The sequence below is a fragment of the Nerophis ophidion genome, linkage group LG08 (assembly GCF_033978795.1).
Source record: "Nerophis ophidion isolate RoL-2023_Sa linkage group LG08, RoL_Noph_v1.0, whole genome shotgun sequence".
Taxonomy (NCBI): Eukaryota; Metazoa; Chordata; class Actinopteri; order Syngnathiformes; family Syngnathidae; genus Nerophis; species Nerophis ophidion.
Genome location: NC_084618.1, coordinates 62157382 through 62172460, shown reverse-complemented (window position 1 = coordinate 62172460; position 15079 = coordinate 62157382). Strand labels below are relative to the sequence as shown.

The 15079-nt window shown below is 37.7% G+C and overlaps 1 protein-coding gene across 1 annotated transcript in view; it reads left to right on the top strand.

The window, feature by feature from the left end:
* Positions 1 to 4164: 4164 nt before the first annotated feature.
* Positions 4165 to 15079, top strand: part of sbk1 (SH3 domain binding kinase 1) — a 43833-nt gene continuing 32918 nt past the window's right edge. Inside the window, exon 1 of the mRNA XM_061909272.1 lies at positions 4165 to 4757. Coding sequence (XP_061765256.1) covers positions 4720 to 4757 — 38 coding nt within the window. The 5' untranslated portion in view covers positions 4165 to 4719. The remainder of the gene's footprint in view (positions 4758 to 15079) is intronic.

Here is a 15079-nt window from a genome sequence, read left to right as displayed (position 1 = left end):
TAAATCCAAAGTACACAGTATCCATGTACATATCAATAGTGTTGATACCAAGGGTAGTACAGCCTGACCAGATCGATATTTTGTTATATTTAAAAAAAAAATGAAAAAAATAACATTATTTAAAAACATTTTTTTAATTTTGTTTTTCATATAAATACCACATTCTGTCCAATTAGCGAATCTTCACTACATAAAAAAAAGAAGAAAAAAAAGTGGTTTCCATTGTAACTGCACCCCAGGACTGCTTCCCAAATGTCCATAAAAAGTGATACATGTCTGCTGCTTGATTGAAAACATAGCAAAATGCCACAGGTAAGAAGCACGATAAGATGAATGTGCAGTAAATGATGGAATGTCCTTGTGGTGAAGTACACACAAAACCTCATTTAAATAAGGCGGTCTGCAAAATACTATGTACATTTATATAATAAAATGATAAATGATAAAATGATAAATGGGTTGTACTTGTATAGTGATTTTCTACCTTCAAGGTACTCAAAGCGCTTTGACACTATTTCCACATTTACCCATTCACACACTGATGGAGGGAGCTGCCATGCAAGGCGCTAACCAGCACCCATCAGGAGCAAGGGTGAAGTGTCTTGCTCAGGACACAACGGACGTGACGAGGTTGGTACTAGGTGGGGATTGAACCAGGGACCCTCGAGTTGCGCACGGCCACTCTTCCACTGCGCCGCACCATCCGTATATAAATATATATATATATATATATATATATATATATATATATATATATTTATATATATATATATATATATATATATATATATATATATATATATATATATATATATATATATATATATATAAGGTGGCAGAGGTCTACCTGACAATACGGAGGTCCTGGGTTCGATCCTGCGCTCGGGATCTTTCTGTGTGGAGTTTGCATGTTCTCCCCGTGACTGCGTGGGTTCACTCCGGGTACTCTGGCTTCCTCCGGCCTCCAAAGACATGCACCTGGGGATAAGTTGATTGGCAACACTAAATTGGCCCTAGTGTGTGAGAGTGTGACTGTTGTCTGCCTATCTGTGTTGGTCCTGCGATGAGGTGGCGAGTTGTCCAGGGAGTACACCGCCTTCCGCCCGAATGCAGCTGAGATAGGCTCCATTACCCCCTGCGACCCCGAACAGGACAAGCGGTAAAACATGTAAATGGTCTGCACCAATTTTCAATTGAAAACGCAGATCACAGTAGATCACACGGAACACACCCAACGGTTTTCCTGATACCAATATGTTGGTGCCTGAACGGGTGCCAAAATGCATATTGATACTTTTTGATCATTTTCAAAATAAAGAGGACCACAAAAAAAATGTTTGGCTTCATTTTAACAAAAAAAAATATTGCACTCAAAGAAAAAATTTAGAAGATTAAAATAAAAATGGAAAGGGCTTTTCTTGTTGCACTCAAAGAATAATTGACAGTTGTATATGTTACCTAGAGCCTGGCATAATCTAGGATTAGGTTAGAATATAACAGAAAGATTTATTGGCATTATGCTTCAGGATTTATGGTTGCCACCCTTGGTTTGTGCTTCAAGAAAAATACAATCATTCGTTAAAAAAAGAAATAAAAAATATTAAAAACAATACTATGACTGAAATTACACTACACATATAATACATGTAGCAGGTAAAACACACATTGTTAAGGATAAAACACAAATTCTACGAATTGGTTACAAGCGGAAGAAGATAGATGGATGGGTGGATGGTTACAAAATTCAGTAATTTCTTTTGCATTAGTTTATGTTGCATCGGTGGTTTGAACTCCCCTAAGATTTGGCATCAAGCCAAACAGCTGTGTGTGAGTCTACATACGTGTATGTGCATGAAAGAGGAGCTGGTTAACTTTATTACCTGATGATCAGACTGCTTGTTATTTAATTGTTTAGCTGAGTCCAAAGCAAAGGTGTTAATACTTTATTCATGACCCCTTTGGCGCGGCATGATTTATAGCTGCGAGGCACTTTCCGTGTTTAAAGCGTCATCTTCAGCGATAGTTTTGAAGCCCAAATACCTTCGTTTTGCGCGTCACTCACCCACTTCATCAACCAGTAGAATTGCTTTTATGTGCCATTTTTCCTCTCCCTGCATTTTCCCCTTGGGTGGTCTGCTGAGTGTGTGTGCGCGGACACACACACACAAACTGTTTTGTTCGTCACGGCCGCACGGCTGAATGCCGATGAAAAATGGTATCAGTACTTTTCAAGGGCAGTATAGTACTGTCTTAAAATTGATTATTACCGTTGTACTTTATAGGTACCGATATGCTGTACGGTTTATTTTATTTTTTTCTTTTGTAGGTGTATGTAGAAATGTCTGGTTGCATCAGCTCTGTTTTTTTAATGTCTTTAATGTCCTTTGCGATATTTGATATTTCCCTCTTACACGCATGCTTATGTGTGCTATTGCTATGAGGTTTTACGCCCTTGGCCTCAGTCTGGACCCCCTCTCCAAGGCCCAGGTTTAGACTGAATTTTTTTTTCTCGCCACCCAAGCGTTTACCTGTTTCTCACCTATTTTGTAAGGGTCGTCGGAAGTTGGCAGACCCGTCAGCGAGCCTTTTCTGTCTCCCTGTAATGTTTGTCTGCTCTTGAATGGGATTGTGCTGAAAATCTTAATTTCCCCTCGGGGATTAATAAAGTAGTTCTGATTCTGATTCTGATTCACAACCCGAGTTTGCAAGTGCTGTTCAGTGCATGTTATTTTAATATTAATAGGATCTTGAACTTTTTTCTTCTATTTTTACAGTTTTTTTCCAACAATATGCTGCAGGCCAACAAACTTGAGCTGCAGACTGCAAATGGACCGCACTTTGAACACCCTGATTCCTATTTCGCGGAAATGTGTCATGCACAGAACCAATCAATGGTGATAAGAACAAGGGGTTGTCAAACATGGACTTGGACTTGAATTGTTTACGCAAAGGATGATTGGCACGAGCCAGGCGTGAATGTAAGTATATTTTATTTTACTATTAACACGAACAAACTACAAAAAGGCAAACATAGGGCGCGCACAATGGCGGAGAACAAATACTTGGCTACAAAAAACAAATGACTAGCAAAAAGGCTGCAAACTATAAACGTGAAACAAAAACACTTGCGCTGTGGCATGAACAACAAAACTTACGTGGCGTGGAAAAAAAAACAGCATAGCATGGCGTGAAGCAGATGGGGAATACGGAGGTATGTAGGTAGGTACATCGGTAGGTAAGGTACAAAGATGCCAGGCCGAAGAACAGAAACCAAATGGCTTAAATAACAGTGACATAATTAGTGATGGAACAGGTGCGTGACATGACAGCTGAAACTAATGAGTTGGCATGGTAATGAAAACCAACCAGGAAGTGCAAAACAGAAACTGAGTGTCCAAAAAACAAAACTTAACATGACCAAAACAAAACATGATTTTCTTGGCGTGACAGGGGTTACTGTAAAACGTATTGGTGTCTGCATTTTGGTATCCAATTTACACCAACACTTTTAGTATTGCCCATCCACTGGCCAACAGCGATATCTTAGTTGCTTTGTTGGGTCTGCTCCTGGCAATGTTCCCTCCACCACAGCAGACGATGGCATGGAACACCACAGAGGCCACCACAGTGTATATGTTTCTTTTACTTTTTAGTCATAGCTGTATGTAGAAGTGTATGGTTGCAACAGCTCTGCTCTTTTAATGTCTTCAATGTCCTTTTTGTTTTTTCATGTTTAATGTTTCCCTCTTACACAAATGTAAGAGTGATGTGTGCTATGGCTAGGAGTTGTTTTTTCCCTTGGCCTCAGTCTGGACCACCTCTCCAGGGGCCAAACCTTAGACCGATTCCCCCCCACCTTCCATTGTTTACCTGTATCTCCCCTTTTTTGTAAGGGGCGCCGGAAGTTGGCAGACCCGTCAGCGATCCTGTTCTGTCTCCATGTAATGTTTGTCTGATCTTGAATTGAATTGTGCTGAACATTTTTATTTCCCCTTGGCGATTAATAAAGTATTTCTGATTCTGATTGTGATCCCTATTATAAGAGTTGTGGTGGTGGAATGAAAAGGGGGTTGCAGGCACTAGGACCCTGGGTATGAGAGTGGTGCAGACCGTGAACAATGAAGAGGCTGAGTAGTGGTGGGACCAGCACAGGAGCAACATCTGAGCCCCAAACCACCACCCCCTCCTTCTCGGCCACATTTGAGCCTCACACCCCCCTCTCATCCCCTGGACATACACACTCAGACTCACAGCTGAGTGGGAGTGGAATTTATGCGTCTTATACAGATTCTGCAGGCTTCTCTGTGTTTGTGAATGACTGGGTCGGACTGTGTGTGAGTGTGTGTGAGTATGTTTGTGTGGGGGTATTGAAGTGGGTCGTACAGGACAACTGGAGGAGCGAAAGCCAAACCTAGCAGAGGGGAGATGATCCAAGCTTGCACACCTCAGCACCCAGCATGATGCTTTCTCTGCATCCGCCTCCAGTTCAAGCACAAAGCATCTCAAGGAACAACAGGATGGGAGGCGACTGAGGCATCTTCTGCATACCATCACTCCACTCCGCCAGCTGTCCATCATGCAAGGCTTGGGGCTTTTTCAAGGACCTGCGTGGGATTTTTAGACCTTTTTAGTTTTTTTTTTACATTGTTATATCCTTCCAGTCGATACCTGTGTGCTTCAGGTTCGAGCAGACTTCGGAGGACCAGCGGTGTGGGGAGAATGCAGGACCATGGAGGAGAGAGACAGGTCGCCGGCAGGTGAGAGCAAATCCTCAGAAAGGATCCTCATAGATTAAGTTAAGGTAGTCCTTATGTGTTTGAAGGCTAAATATTAATTGCACGTGAAAACAATCATTCATGTTGTTTTGTCCTGTTTTGCACGATACTTTGATTTGTGCTCTACAAGCGTTTCATAGTTAAATAAACAGCAAAAATGGACTCGTTACTAAATAAATATTATTATTACAAATCACTCTTTTTTACGAGTTGATTTTTACCCACATAAGAGAGTATTGCCTTACATGTTATTAAAACACTCTAATTCTGATGAGAGTCCATTAAAACTTCTTAACAATGGTTCTAAAAGCATTTAAAAAAAAGAAAATCACAGTCTTATATGGCTTGATTATATGCATTTTATTCTTACACTTTTTCATTGAAATAGTGCAAGCGCGTGTAGATAGAGAAATATGTCTGTGCCATATAAAAATAACAGGTTGTTCGCCAACATGTCACCATCTGGGAGGAAACAGCTGTTTAATCTAAAATAATAATGAGCCATGTCAATCAAAATCACAGACGGCCGGGGTGTACAATAATAATCAGCAATTTTCTCACTGCCTAATTTTTTTCACTGCCTAATTTAACGCCTAAAACAAGGGTGTCTAATTGTTTTTCCACTGAGAACAGAAAACTGACAAATCCAAGCAGGGCTCTTTAATTTTCTCCATTTTCAAAATCAGTACAATATGGTTTATACCTTTGTGTTGCAAGCTATAGCATTTCAGCTTTTTCTTGTTAAATTAAAGCTGTCTACCCTTTTTTCTCCATTTTTTTAAAGTTTTTTTTTTTGTAATAGTATTTCTACATATGTGCTGCATGCCACAAATGACCCCCAGCCCACAATTTGATCTAAGGACCTAAGGATATTTTGGGCTAATCACTCTTTCTATTTTCAATGTATTTATTTATTTAATTTTGAATGTAACACAATTTGAATTTAAAACATAATATAGGTAAAATTTGCTAGAGAAGGAATGAAATTGTAAAAATTTAAATTTCAGAGTATTTTTAATTAAATCACAAAAATCATCGTCTCATCTTAGGGACTAAAAATGATAATGATAAAAAAATATATAAATGAAAAAAATAAATAATAATATTATTAGTAATACATTTTAAGCAAATACTTTTTGAAATGCATTTTATTTTCATTTTTAGTTTGTTTTTCTTTGTTCAAAACTGAGTAGAGTGGCATAATGTCAAGTAAAGAGTAAAAATAAAAGCAATATGTAAGTATTTTGGTATGCATATTTTCAACATTTTTTTAAAGAATGACTCATCTTAAATATAATGAAGTATTACTTTTAATAAATATTTACATCTGTTCAGGGGCAACATTTTTTGACATGTCATTTATCTGACACTGTATCTTCACCGACTTCAGGGCCTAAAATAGGCAATTGTATATTACGGAAAATGTTTTTTTTTAATCATTCCTTAAAAAAAGCTAAAATTTCCCCCCCAAAATTTTTTAAATATTTTTTTATATACATTATTTATCTGACACTGTACATCTGCCCCAGTTAAACACCTATGGAACTAAAATACGCAAATTTATTTTTTCCTAAATATTTTTTATATTTACTTTTTAAAAAGTTATATTTCACAGTAATTTTGGGAAATCTAACATTTGAAAAATATTTTTTGATATCATATTTTCATCCTTTACAATCATGTAAAAAAAAAAATTGTACATCATATATCTGACACTGTATCTTGACACACCTCAAATAAGCAAATGTATTTTCTGACAAATATTTTATCATTGACTCTTTAAAATAATATTTTTTGCAGTAATGTTGGTGAGGTTAACATTTTTAAACTCCTTTTTTTTTTAAATAAATAAAATGTACTTTCTACATTATTTATCTGACACTAAATATCTGTCTGATCTTAGGGGTCTCCAAATAATCAAGTACTTCTTGAAATATATATTTTTTCATTTCCTATTCATCACTTTAATTATTTTATTATTTTATTAGAATCTCTTTTATGATCATATTTTTACAGCAGTTTTTAGAGTATGTTTAAAGGTTTTTATTGACAACTTTTAAAATGCTGTAATGCAGGGGTGTCAAACTCATTTTCACTGAGGGCCACATCGCATTATACCATGAATTGATTAACGTGGATCCCGACTTAAACAATTTGAAAAACTTTTTGGGGTGTTACCATTTAGTGGTCAAGTGTACGGAATATGTACTGTACTGTGCAATCTACTTATAGAAGTTTCAATCAAACAATGAATCAATCGCAGTAATGGCTGCTTTCAGAGGGCCACTTTTTAATATTAATTTACATTATGCATGCAGGTAATAATCTGTAATAAATCATGATTAATCAAAAGGCATTTGATTATTAGATTTTTTTTATGTATAACTTGCTTTAAAATCACAAGTAAAGGTGACAAGCAGATATTTATGTGTTTTTATCTCAAAAATAGTTTTGCAATACAGTGTATAATAATATAATTGGCATGCTCAGATAATATTCAAGTTTATAATACGCATTTTTTTCTTTCAAAATTGAAAGAACGAGTGCATTTAGTTAAAAAAAAAGAATTAAAATAAGTATTTTAATGAAACCCATTTTTTCCTGGCTTTCACGGGCCACATAGAATGATGCGGCGGGCCAGAACTGGCCCCCGGGCCTTGAGTTTGACCCCTGTGCTGTAATGTATTACATTGAGTTGGTTTGCCTTGATGTGGAGGTTGAAACGTCGCTTCCGACAGTTGCTTCATTAGCCGAGCCCTCCCCGCCCCTCCACCACCACCACCGCCACCCCCCTTGCAGACCCAATTTCCCCAGCTCTTATATGAACCCCCCAACCCCCTTACCATTGACATCAAAGCATGCGGCTCAAAAGGGGAGGGATGCTTTGCTCTCATTGGATTCCCCAACAAATTGCACACACACACACACACACGCACGCACGCACACACACACACACACACACGCACACACACACACACACACACACACACACACACACACACACACACACACACACACACACACTCACACACATCAAACCTCCATGTTGGAACTTGAAGCTGCTGGATAATCATGGTGGAGGTGCCTTGTGTTCCCCGGGCGTCTTATTGCTGTGAAATATCACCGCTTAAAAATGACATCACTACGCTGCTGATTATAATTGGTGTTTATAGTAGTCAGATGCGCTGCGGTCTAATTGCTGCTACTAATGAAACCTGATTAATTAAATTGCCGGTAATTTTTGCTTTTTAATATTCTTTTTTTTTTTTACCTCATATGGCCTCATCTGTGGTCACTAACCTTGGTTTTCCCATTTCCGCAGTGTTTATTTTTTTGAGGTATGCAGAAAAAAATGATGGATAACACATCAGGACACATCAGGGCCAGGGTATACTTTAGGCAGGTGATTTGTGTAGTTTTGTTGTCCTATTTGCTGGTGTAGACACCCAAGCTGTCAGGAGCAGTGATTTATTTTCATTCAGTCCACATAAAAAGCAGCTGACAGACAGACAAAGCTCACACTAATGCGGTTAAACACAACTGCCTTAGAACAAACCCCCTCCGTCTGACTGATTTACTCTAATGTCTGTAATTTAGAGGTGTTTTTTCATAATGTGTCATGTCAAATGTTCAATGAGAGGAAGTTAACCATCAGCAAAAGAGGCAAGCTGGGAAATCTGTTTACGCACCTCCACTCCGCCTCTGCCATTTTTCCCATTTTTATTTTCAGGAACAGCGCACACAGAGAGAGAAACGGCTGCTCTATAAAAAGGGTAAACAGTGTAAAGCTGCTGACTCTGATCCCCTGACCCACTTTAGATACACTGATGTTCTTGCTGAATATTAAAACACATTTGTTGCACATGAAAGTGTGCAGGGTCATCAGTAATGTCCCCGTTTTTAGGTTTTTAACTTCTTTTATTAAAAAAAAAAAAAAAAAAAAAAAACATCAACATTTATTTTGGTCCCATATTTTTAAACCATTATAATAAGCGGAGGTGACAAAATAGTGTATTGAAATCAAGAACTTTTAGCAAGACCCCACTGCTTTGTGTGTCTGTAGCTTTAATGCAAATGAGCTTCGTTTGTCCACACCTCTCTCTGACGTTCCCAAGAAGCACTATTTGTATCTACTTTTTACATCCATCCATCCATTTTCTACCGCTTATTCCCTTTTTGGGGTCACGGGCGCCTATCTCAGCTACAATCGGGCGGAAGGCGCTGTACACCCTGGACAAGTCGCCACCTCATCGCAGGGCCAACACAGATAGACAGACAACATTCACACTCACATTCACACACTAGGGCCAATTTCGTGTTGCCAATCAACCTATCCCCAGGTGCATGTCTTTGGAAGTGGGAGGAAGCCGGAGTACCCGGAGGGAACCCACGCAGTCACGGGGAGAACATGCAAACCCCACACAGAAAGATCCCGAGCCTGGGATTGAACCCAGGCCTGCAGGACCTTCGTATTGTGAGGCAGACGCACTAACCCCTCTGCCACCGTGAAACCTACTTTTTACATAAATACTGTAATTCTGCACTTGTCCAACATAATACGGTCGTGGTCAAAAGTTTACATACACTTGTAAAGAACATAATGTTCATAATGTTCATAATGCTGTCTTGAGGTTCCAATAATTTCTCCAACTCAAATTTTTTTGTGATAGAGTGATTGGAGCACACACTTGTTGGTCACAAAAAAACATTAATGAAGTTTGGTTCTTTTATGAATTATGCAACTATGGAAAGGGAAATCCTTAACCTTATATGGTAAAATATCTATTGTCAACTCGTTAATTATTCCTCAGTTAATTTTTTTGTTTTTGTCATTACCAGCTCCACCACAAAACTTCTTTAAGGTTTATGAACGGAGGGTCTTTGATTTTGTCTGGGACGGCAAACCAGAAAAGATTAAAAGAAAGGTTTTGTACAATGAGTATGAATATGGGGGCCTAAAACTTCTCAACCTCGAAGCTATGTGTCTCTCTTTAAAAGCATCAATTGTTCCAAAGATGTACTTAAATACTGAGTGGTACACAAGTGTCCTGTTGGACAGAAAACATGTAATGTATCAAAGAAAATTGTATCCTTTTTTACAAGTGATCCCCTCCCATTATTCTTATGTAGAGAGTCTGCTGGGAAACATGGAGGGGTTCATAAAGGAAACAATCCACTCATGGTGGTGTTTTCAATTTCATGTGCGAAAAAAAAGAGATGATATTTTGCAGCAGATAATATGGATGAACTCTAATATTTTAATAGATGGAAAGCCTTTCTTTTGGAAAAATATGTTTGAAAGAGGAATAATTTTTGTCAATGATATGATCAATGAGAATGGTAAAATTATGAAGTATGATGAATTTAGAATTATGTATGGAGATGCTTGTTCAAGCTTTTCTTTTAATCAACTAACTGGAGTAATTAGGAAAAGATGGAAACAAATAATTAATTATGGAACTACTAAATTACTAGTTTGTAAACCTCTAATAAGAAATTCTAGTTGGCAAAAAGGAACTAAAATTAATAAAAAAATATATAATTTTTATTTAATAAAGAAATCTTTGAAGGCTGTCCCATATAACACATATGGAAAATGGGAGGACTTTTTTGACTGCCCGTTGCCGTGGGATGCCATATTCAAACTAATCTACAAAACTACTATCGATGTGCAAAACCGTTATTTTCAAATAAAAATTATTTATAACTTCTTACCAACGGGGAAAATGTTAAAACTATGGAATATGACTGAGTCAGATGATTGCCGCTTTTGCTGTCAGGAATCTGAATCCACCCTGCATTTGTTTTGGTATTGTCATATTGTGTCTTCCTTTTGGGTGGAAGTTGAAAAAACGTGTTCAAGGATTGGTTTGTTTATGAAGCTTGATATAGTTTCTGTTATTTTAGGAGAGTTTATTGACAAGCATGACTTAGTCAATTTAATTATAGTACTTGGTAAAAGGTTAATTTTTAAGGCCAAAAATAGATATTCACTTAGTATTACTTTCTTTAAAACATTTATTCAGTATTTTTTAACTTTAGAAAGATACATGATTGACAACGATAATGATGCCAAAAAACATGAAAAAAGATGGGAAATCCTTAAAGGCTTATTATGAAAATGTAATAATGTTTATAGATATGCAACAACAGCAACATACTGTATATGCTATCTGTTGTTGTGTTCCCTTTTTTTTGAGTGTACAAAATGAAGGTGTGTGTTGAATCTGACTTGGACATAATATGGACTATACACAAATGCTTTTTATGAAAATGTAATTTTGTTTATAACTTATATGCAATCTGTTGTTTCCCTAATTTTTGTTGTTGTACATGGATGAGGGTGTGTGTTGCTGAGGCCCACTTTGACATTGTCTGGACTGGACCTGGTTTTAAAAACCTTTTAGACAAGTCTAATTCCATTAACAACCTGGTCTGATGAAGATAAGGTTATTTTTTATTTATTTTTTTAATAAAATAAAATGAGATTAAAAAAAAGGAAAACAATGACATTTTTTTTGGATCAAAAAGAAAGTAAAATCATATAAAAGAATTACATAAAAAATAGTAATTAATGATAGTGTTAGTGGACCGGCGACACACACAATCATGTGTGTTTCAGGGACTATGTCCCTTGCAGACTGTGTTATATATGTTGTGGGAACCAGCATTTTGGTAGCAGAAAGAAACAACCCTTTTTTGTGTGAGTGGGTGTGGCTGGGTGTGAATGGGGGAGGGAGGGGTTTTCTTTGGGGGGTTGATGCATTGATGGAAAGTGTATTTTGTGTGTTTTTGTGTTGATTTAATATAATAAAAAAAAAAAAAAAGAAAAAAAAAAAAGAACATAATGTTCATAATGTTCATAATGCTGTCTTGAGGTTCCAATAATTTCTCCAACTCAAATTTTTTTGTGATAGAGTGATTGGAGCACACACTTGTTGGTCACAAAAAAACATTCATGAAGTTTGGTTCTTTTATGAATTTATTATGGGTCTACTGAAAATATGACCAAATCTGCTGGGTCAAAAGTATACATTCAGCAATGTTAACATTAGGTTACTTGTCTTTTGGCAAGTTTCACTGCAATAAGGCGCATTTGGTAGCCATCCACAAACTTCTGGCAAGCTTCTGGTTGAATTTTTGACCACTCTTCTTGACAAAATTGGTGCAGTTCAGCAAAATTTGTTGGTTTTATGACATGGACTTGTTTCTTCAGCATTGTCCGGTATAGCTCGGTTGGTAGAGTGGCCGTGCCAGCAACTTGAGGGTTGCAGGTTCAATCCCTGCTTCTGCCATCCTAGTCACTGTTGTTGTGTCCTTGGGCAAGACACTTTACCCACCTGCTCCCAGTGCCCCCCACACTGGTTTAAAAATGTAACTTAGATATTGGTTTTCACTATATAAAGCGCTTTGAGTCACTAGAGAAAAGAGCTGTATAAATATAATTAACTGCACTTCACCTCACACACATTTAAGTCAGGACTTTGGGGAGGCCATTCCAAAACCTTAATTCTAGCCTGATTTAGCCATTTCTTTACCACTTTTTATGTGTTTTTGGGGTCATTGTCCTGTTGGGACACACAATTGCGCCCAAGACCCAACCTCCGGGTTGATGATTTTAGGTTGTCTTGAAGAATTTGGAGGTAATCCTTTTTCACTGTCCCAAGTCTGTAAAGCACCAGTTCCATTAGCAGCAAAACAGGCCAATGGGCATAATACTACCACCACCATGCTTGACGATAGGTATAGTGTTCCTGGGATTAAAGGCATCACTTTTTCTCCTCCAAACATATTGCTGGTTATTGTGGCCAAACAGTTCAATTTTTGTTTCATCTGACATCACATGGCCAAAGATAAGACCTTCTGGAGGAAAGTTCTGTGGTCAGATGAAACAAAAATTCAGCTGTTTGGCCACAATACCCAGCAATATGTTTGGAGGGGAAATCCCTCTCTCACAAAAAAATAAGAGTTGTAGAACTGATTGGAAACCGAAGACAGCCATGACATTATGTCCTTGACCACGACTGTATATGCCACATATCACAAACAGCAACATAACATTAAAGAGTTGGACAGGAGGACACACACATTAGCAGCGGCAGAATTTCTTTTTTTTACTTAAATTTCTAACTATATCAAGGACTTTTGTGAAGTTTGAAAAAAATTAATAAAAGTAAATAAAGAGGCTGTTTACAACTTGATCACATTTACATTTTTCACAGCCATCCTTGTCTCTGTTGTGTCCTGAGCAACACACTTCACCCTTGCTCCTGATGGGTCGTGGTTAGGGCCTTGCATGGCAGCACCCACCATCGGTGTGTGAATGTGTGTGTGTGAATGGGTGAATGTGGAAATAGTGTCAAAGCGCTTTGAGTAGTACCTTGAAGGTAGAAGAGCGCTACACAGGTATAACCCATTTCCCATATAACCCAGGGGTGTCAAAAGTACGGCCCGCGAACCGTTTTTTTTACCTCTTGCGGGATGAGTTTAAAGGGGAACATTATCACAATTTCAGAAGGGTTAAAACCAATAAAAATCAGTTCCCAGTGGCTTATTTTATTTTTCGAAGTTTTTTTCAAAATTTTACCCATCATGGAATATCCTGAAAAAAGGCTTTAAAGTGCATGATTTTCGCTATCTGTAAATCCACCCGTCCATTTTCCTGTGACGTCACATAGTGAGGCCAATACAAACAAACATGGCGTATAGAACAGCAAGATATAGCGACATTAGCTCGGATTCAGACTCGGATTTCAGCGGTTTAAGCGATTCAACAGATTACGCATGTATTGAAACAGATGGTTGGGGTATGGAGGCAGATAGCGAAAACAAAATCAAAGAATAAAACTGAAGCTATTGAGCGAATAGCTATTGAAGCTATTTCGGCGATCGCCTTCTAACCAACGATTGCATCTTTTGACCACTGGAGCAACTTAAATCCGTCGATTGGTAAGTGTTTGTTTGGCATTAGATGTGGGTGGGGGGAAAGGCTGGATGCAAATATAGCTACAAATGTACATACAGCTAGCCAAAATAGCATGTTAGCATCGATTAGCTGGCAGTCATGCCGTGACCAAATATGTCTGATTAGCACATAAGTCATTAACATCAACAAAACTCACCTTTGTGATTTCGTTGACTTTATCGTTGGAAATGCATCTGCTTTGAGTGTCGCAGGATATCCACACATCTCTATCGTAGCATCGCTATCATCGGTAAAATGTGCAGAACAAACGAGGGACTTTCGCATCTTTTGACACTGGTGCAACTTGAATCCATCGATTGGTATGTGTTTGTTTGGCATTAAATGTGGGTGGAGGGAAAGGCTGGATGCAAATATAGCTACAAATGAGGCATAACGATGCAAGATGTACATACAGCTAGCCCAAATAGCATGTTAGCATCGATTAGCATGCCGTGTTAATCGATGCACACTCCACGTAAGTCAACTTGAATCCATCCCTGATCGCTTTGTTACACCCTCCGACAACACACCGACGAGGCATGATGTCTCCAAGGTACGGAAAACAGTCGAAAAAACGTAAAATAGCAGAGCTGATTTGACTTGTGTGTGTTATGTGTATGAGAAAATGGCGGATTACTTCCCATTGTAACGTCACGGGTGAAAGGTCATCGCTCCGACAGCGAACAATTGAAAGGCGTTTAAATCATCAAATTCACCCTTTTAGAGTTCGGAAATCGGTTAAAAAAATATATATGGTCTTTTTTCTGCAACATCAAGGTATATATTGACGCTTACATAGGTCTGGTGATAATGTTACCCTTTAAGTATAAAAATGAGCCATAGTTTTTGAATGAAATAAACTGCTGTTCTAAATGTGTCCACTGGATGTCCCAATAGCAAATCTTTGTCTCTTTGGAGATGATGCTACAAATGAAAAAAAATAAACCACATAATGTTGTGCACCAGTAGAGGAAAATGAGCAAACTACATAAATAACATTCTGTAATTTGATTTTGTTACTATCTTTTTGTCTTGATAGATTAAACATTAGATGAACATTATCACATAATTTATTCAGAAAGTATAAATAACGACTAATAAAGTATAATACTATTAACCGCAACATGTAAGTGTAAAAAAACCCCAACAACATCATGATTTGTAAATTTTCAGAATGTGCCTGTCCTATTTTTAAACAAAGAAAACAATCTGAAGTTGTCTTTATTTTTAAGTTATCGTGCCGTGGTTTTACTAGTCCGGCCCTCTTGGGAGTAGATTTTTCTCCATGTGGCCCCCCATCTAAAATGTGTTCGACATCCCAGACATAATTAACTTCCAC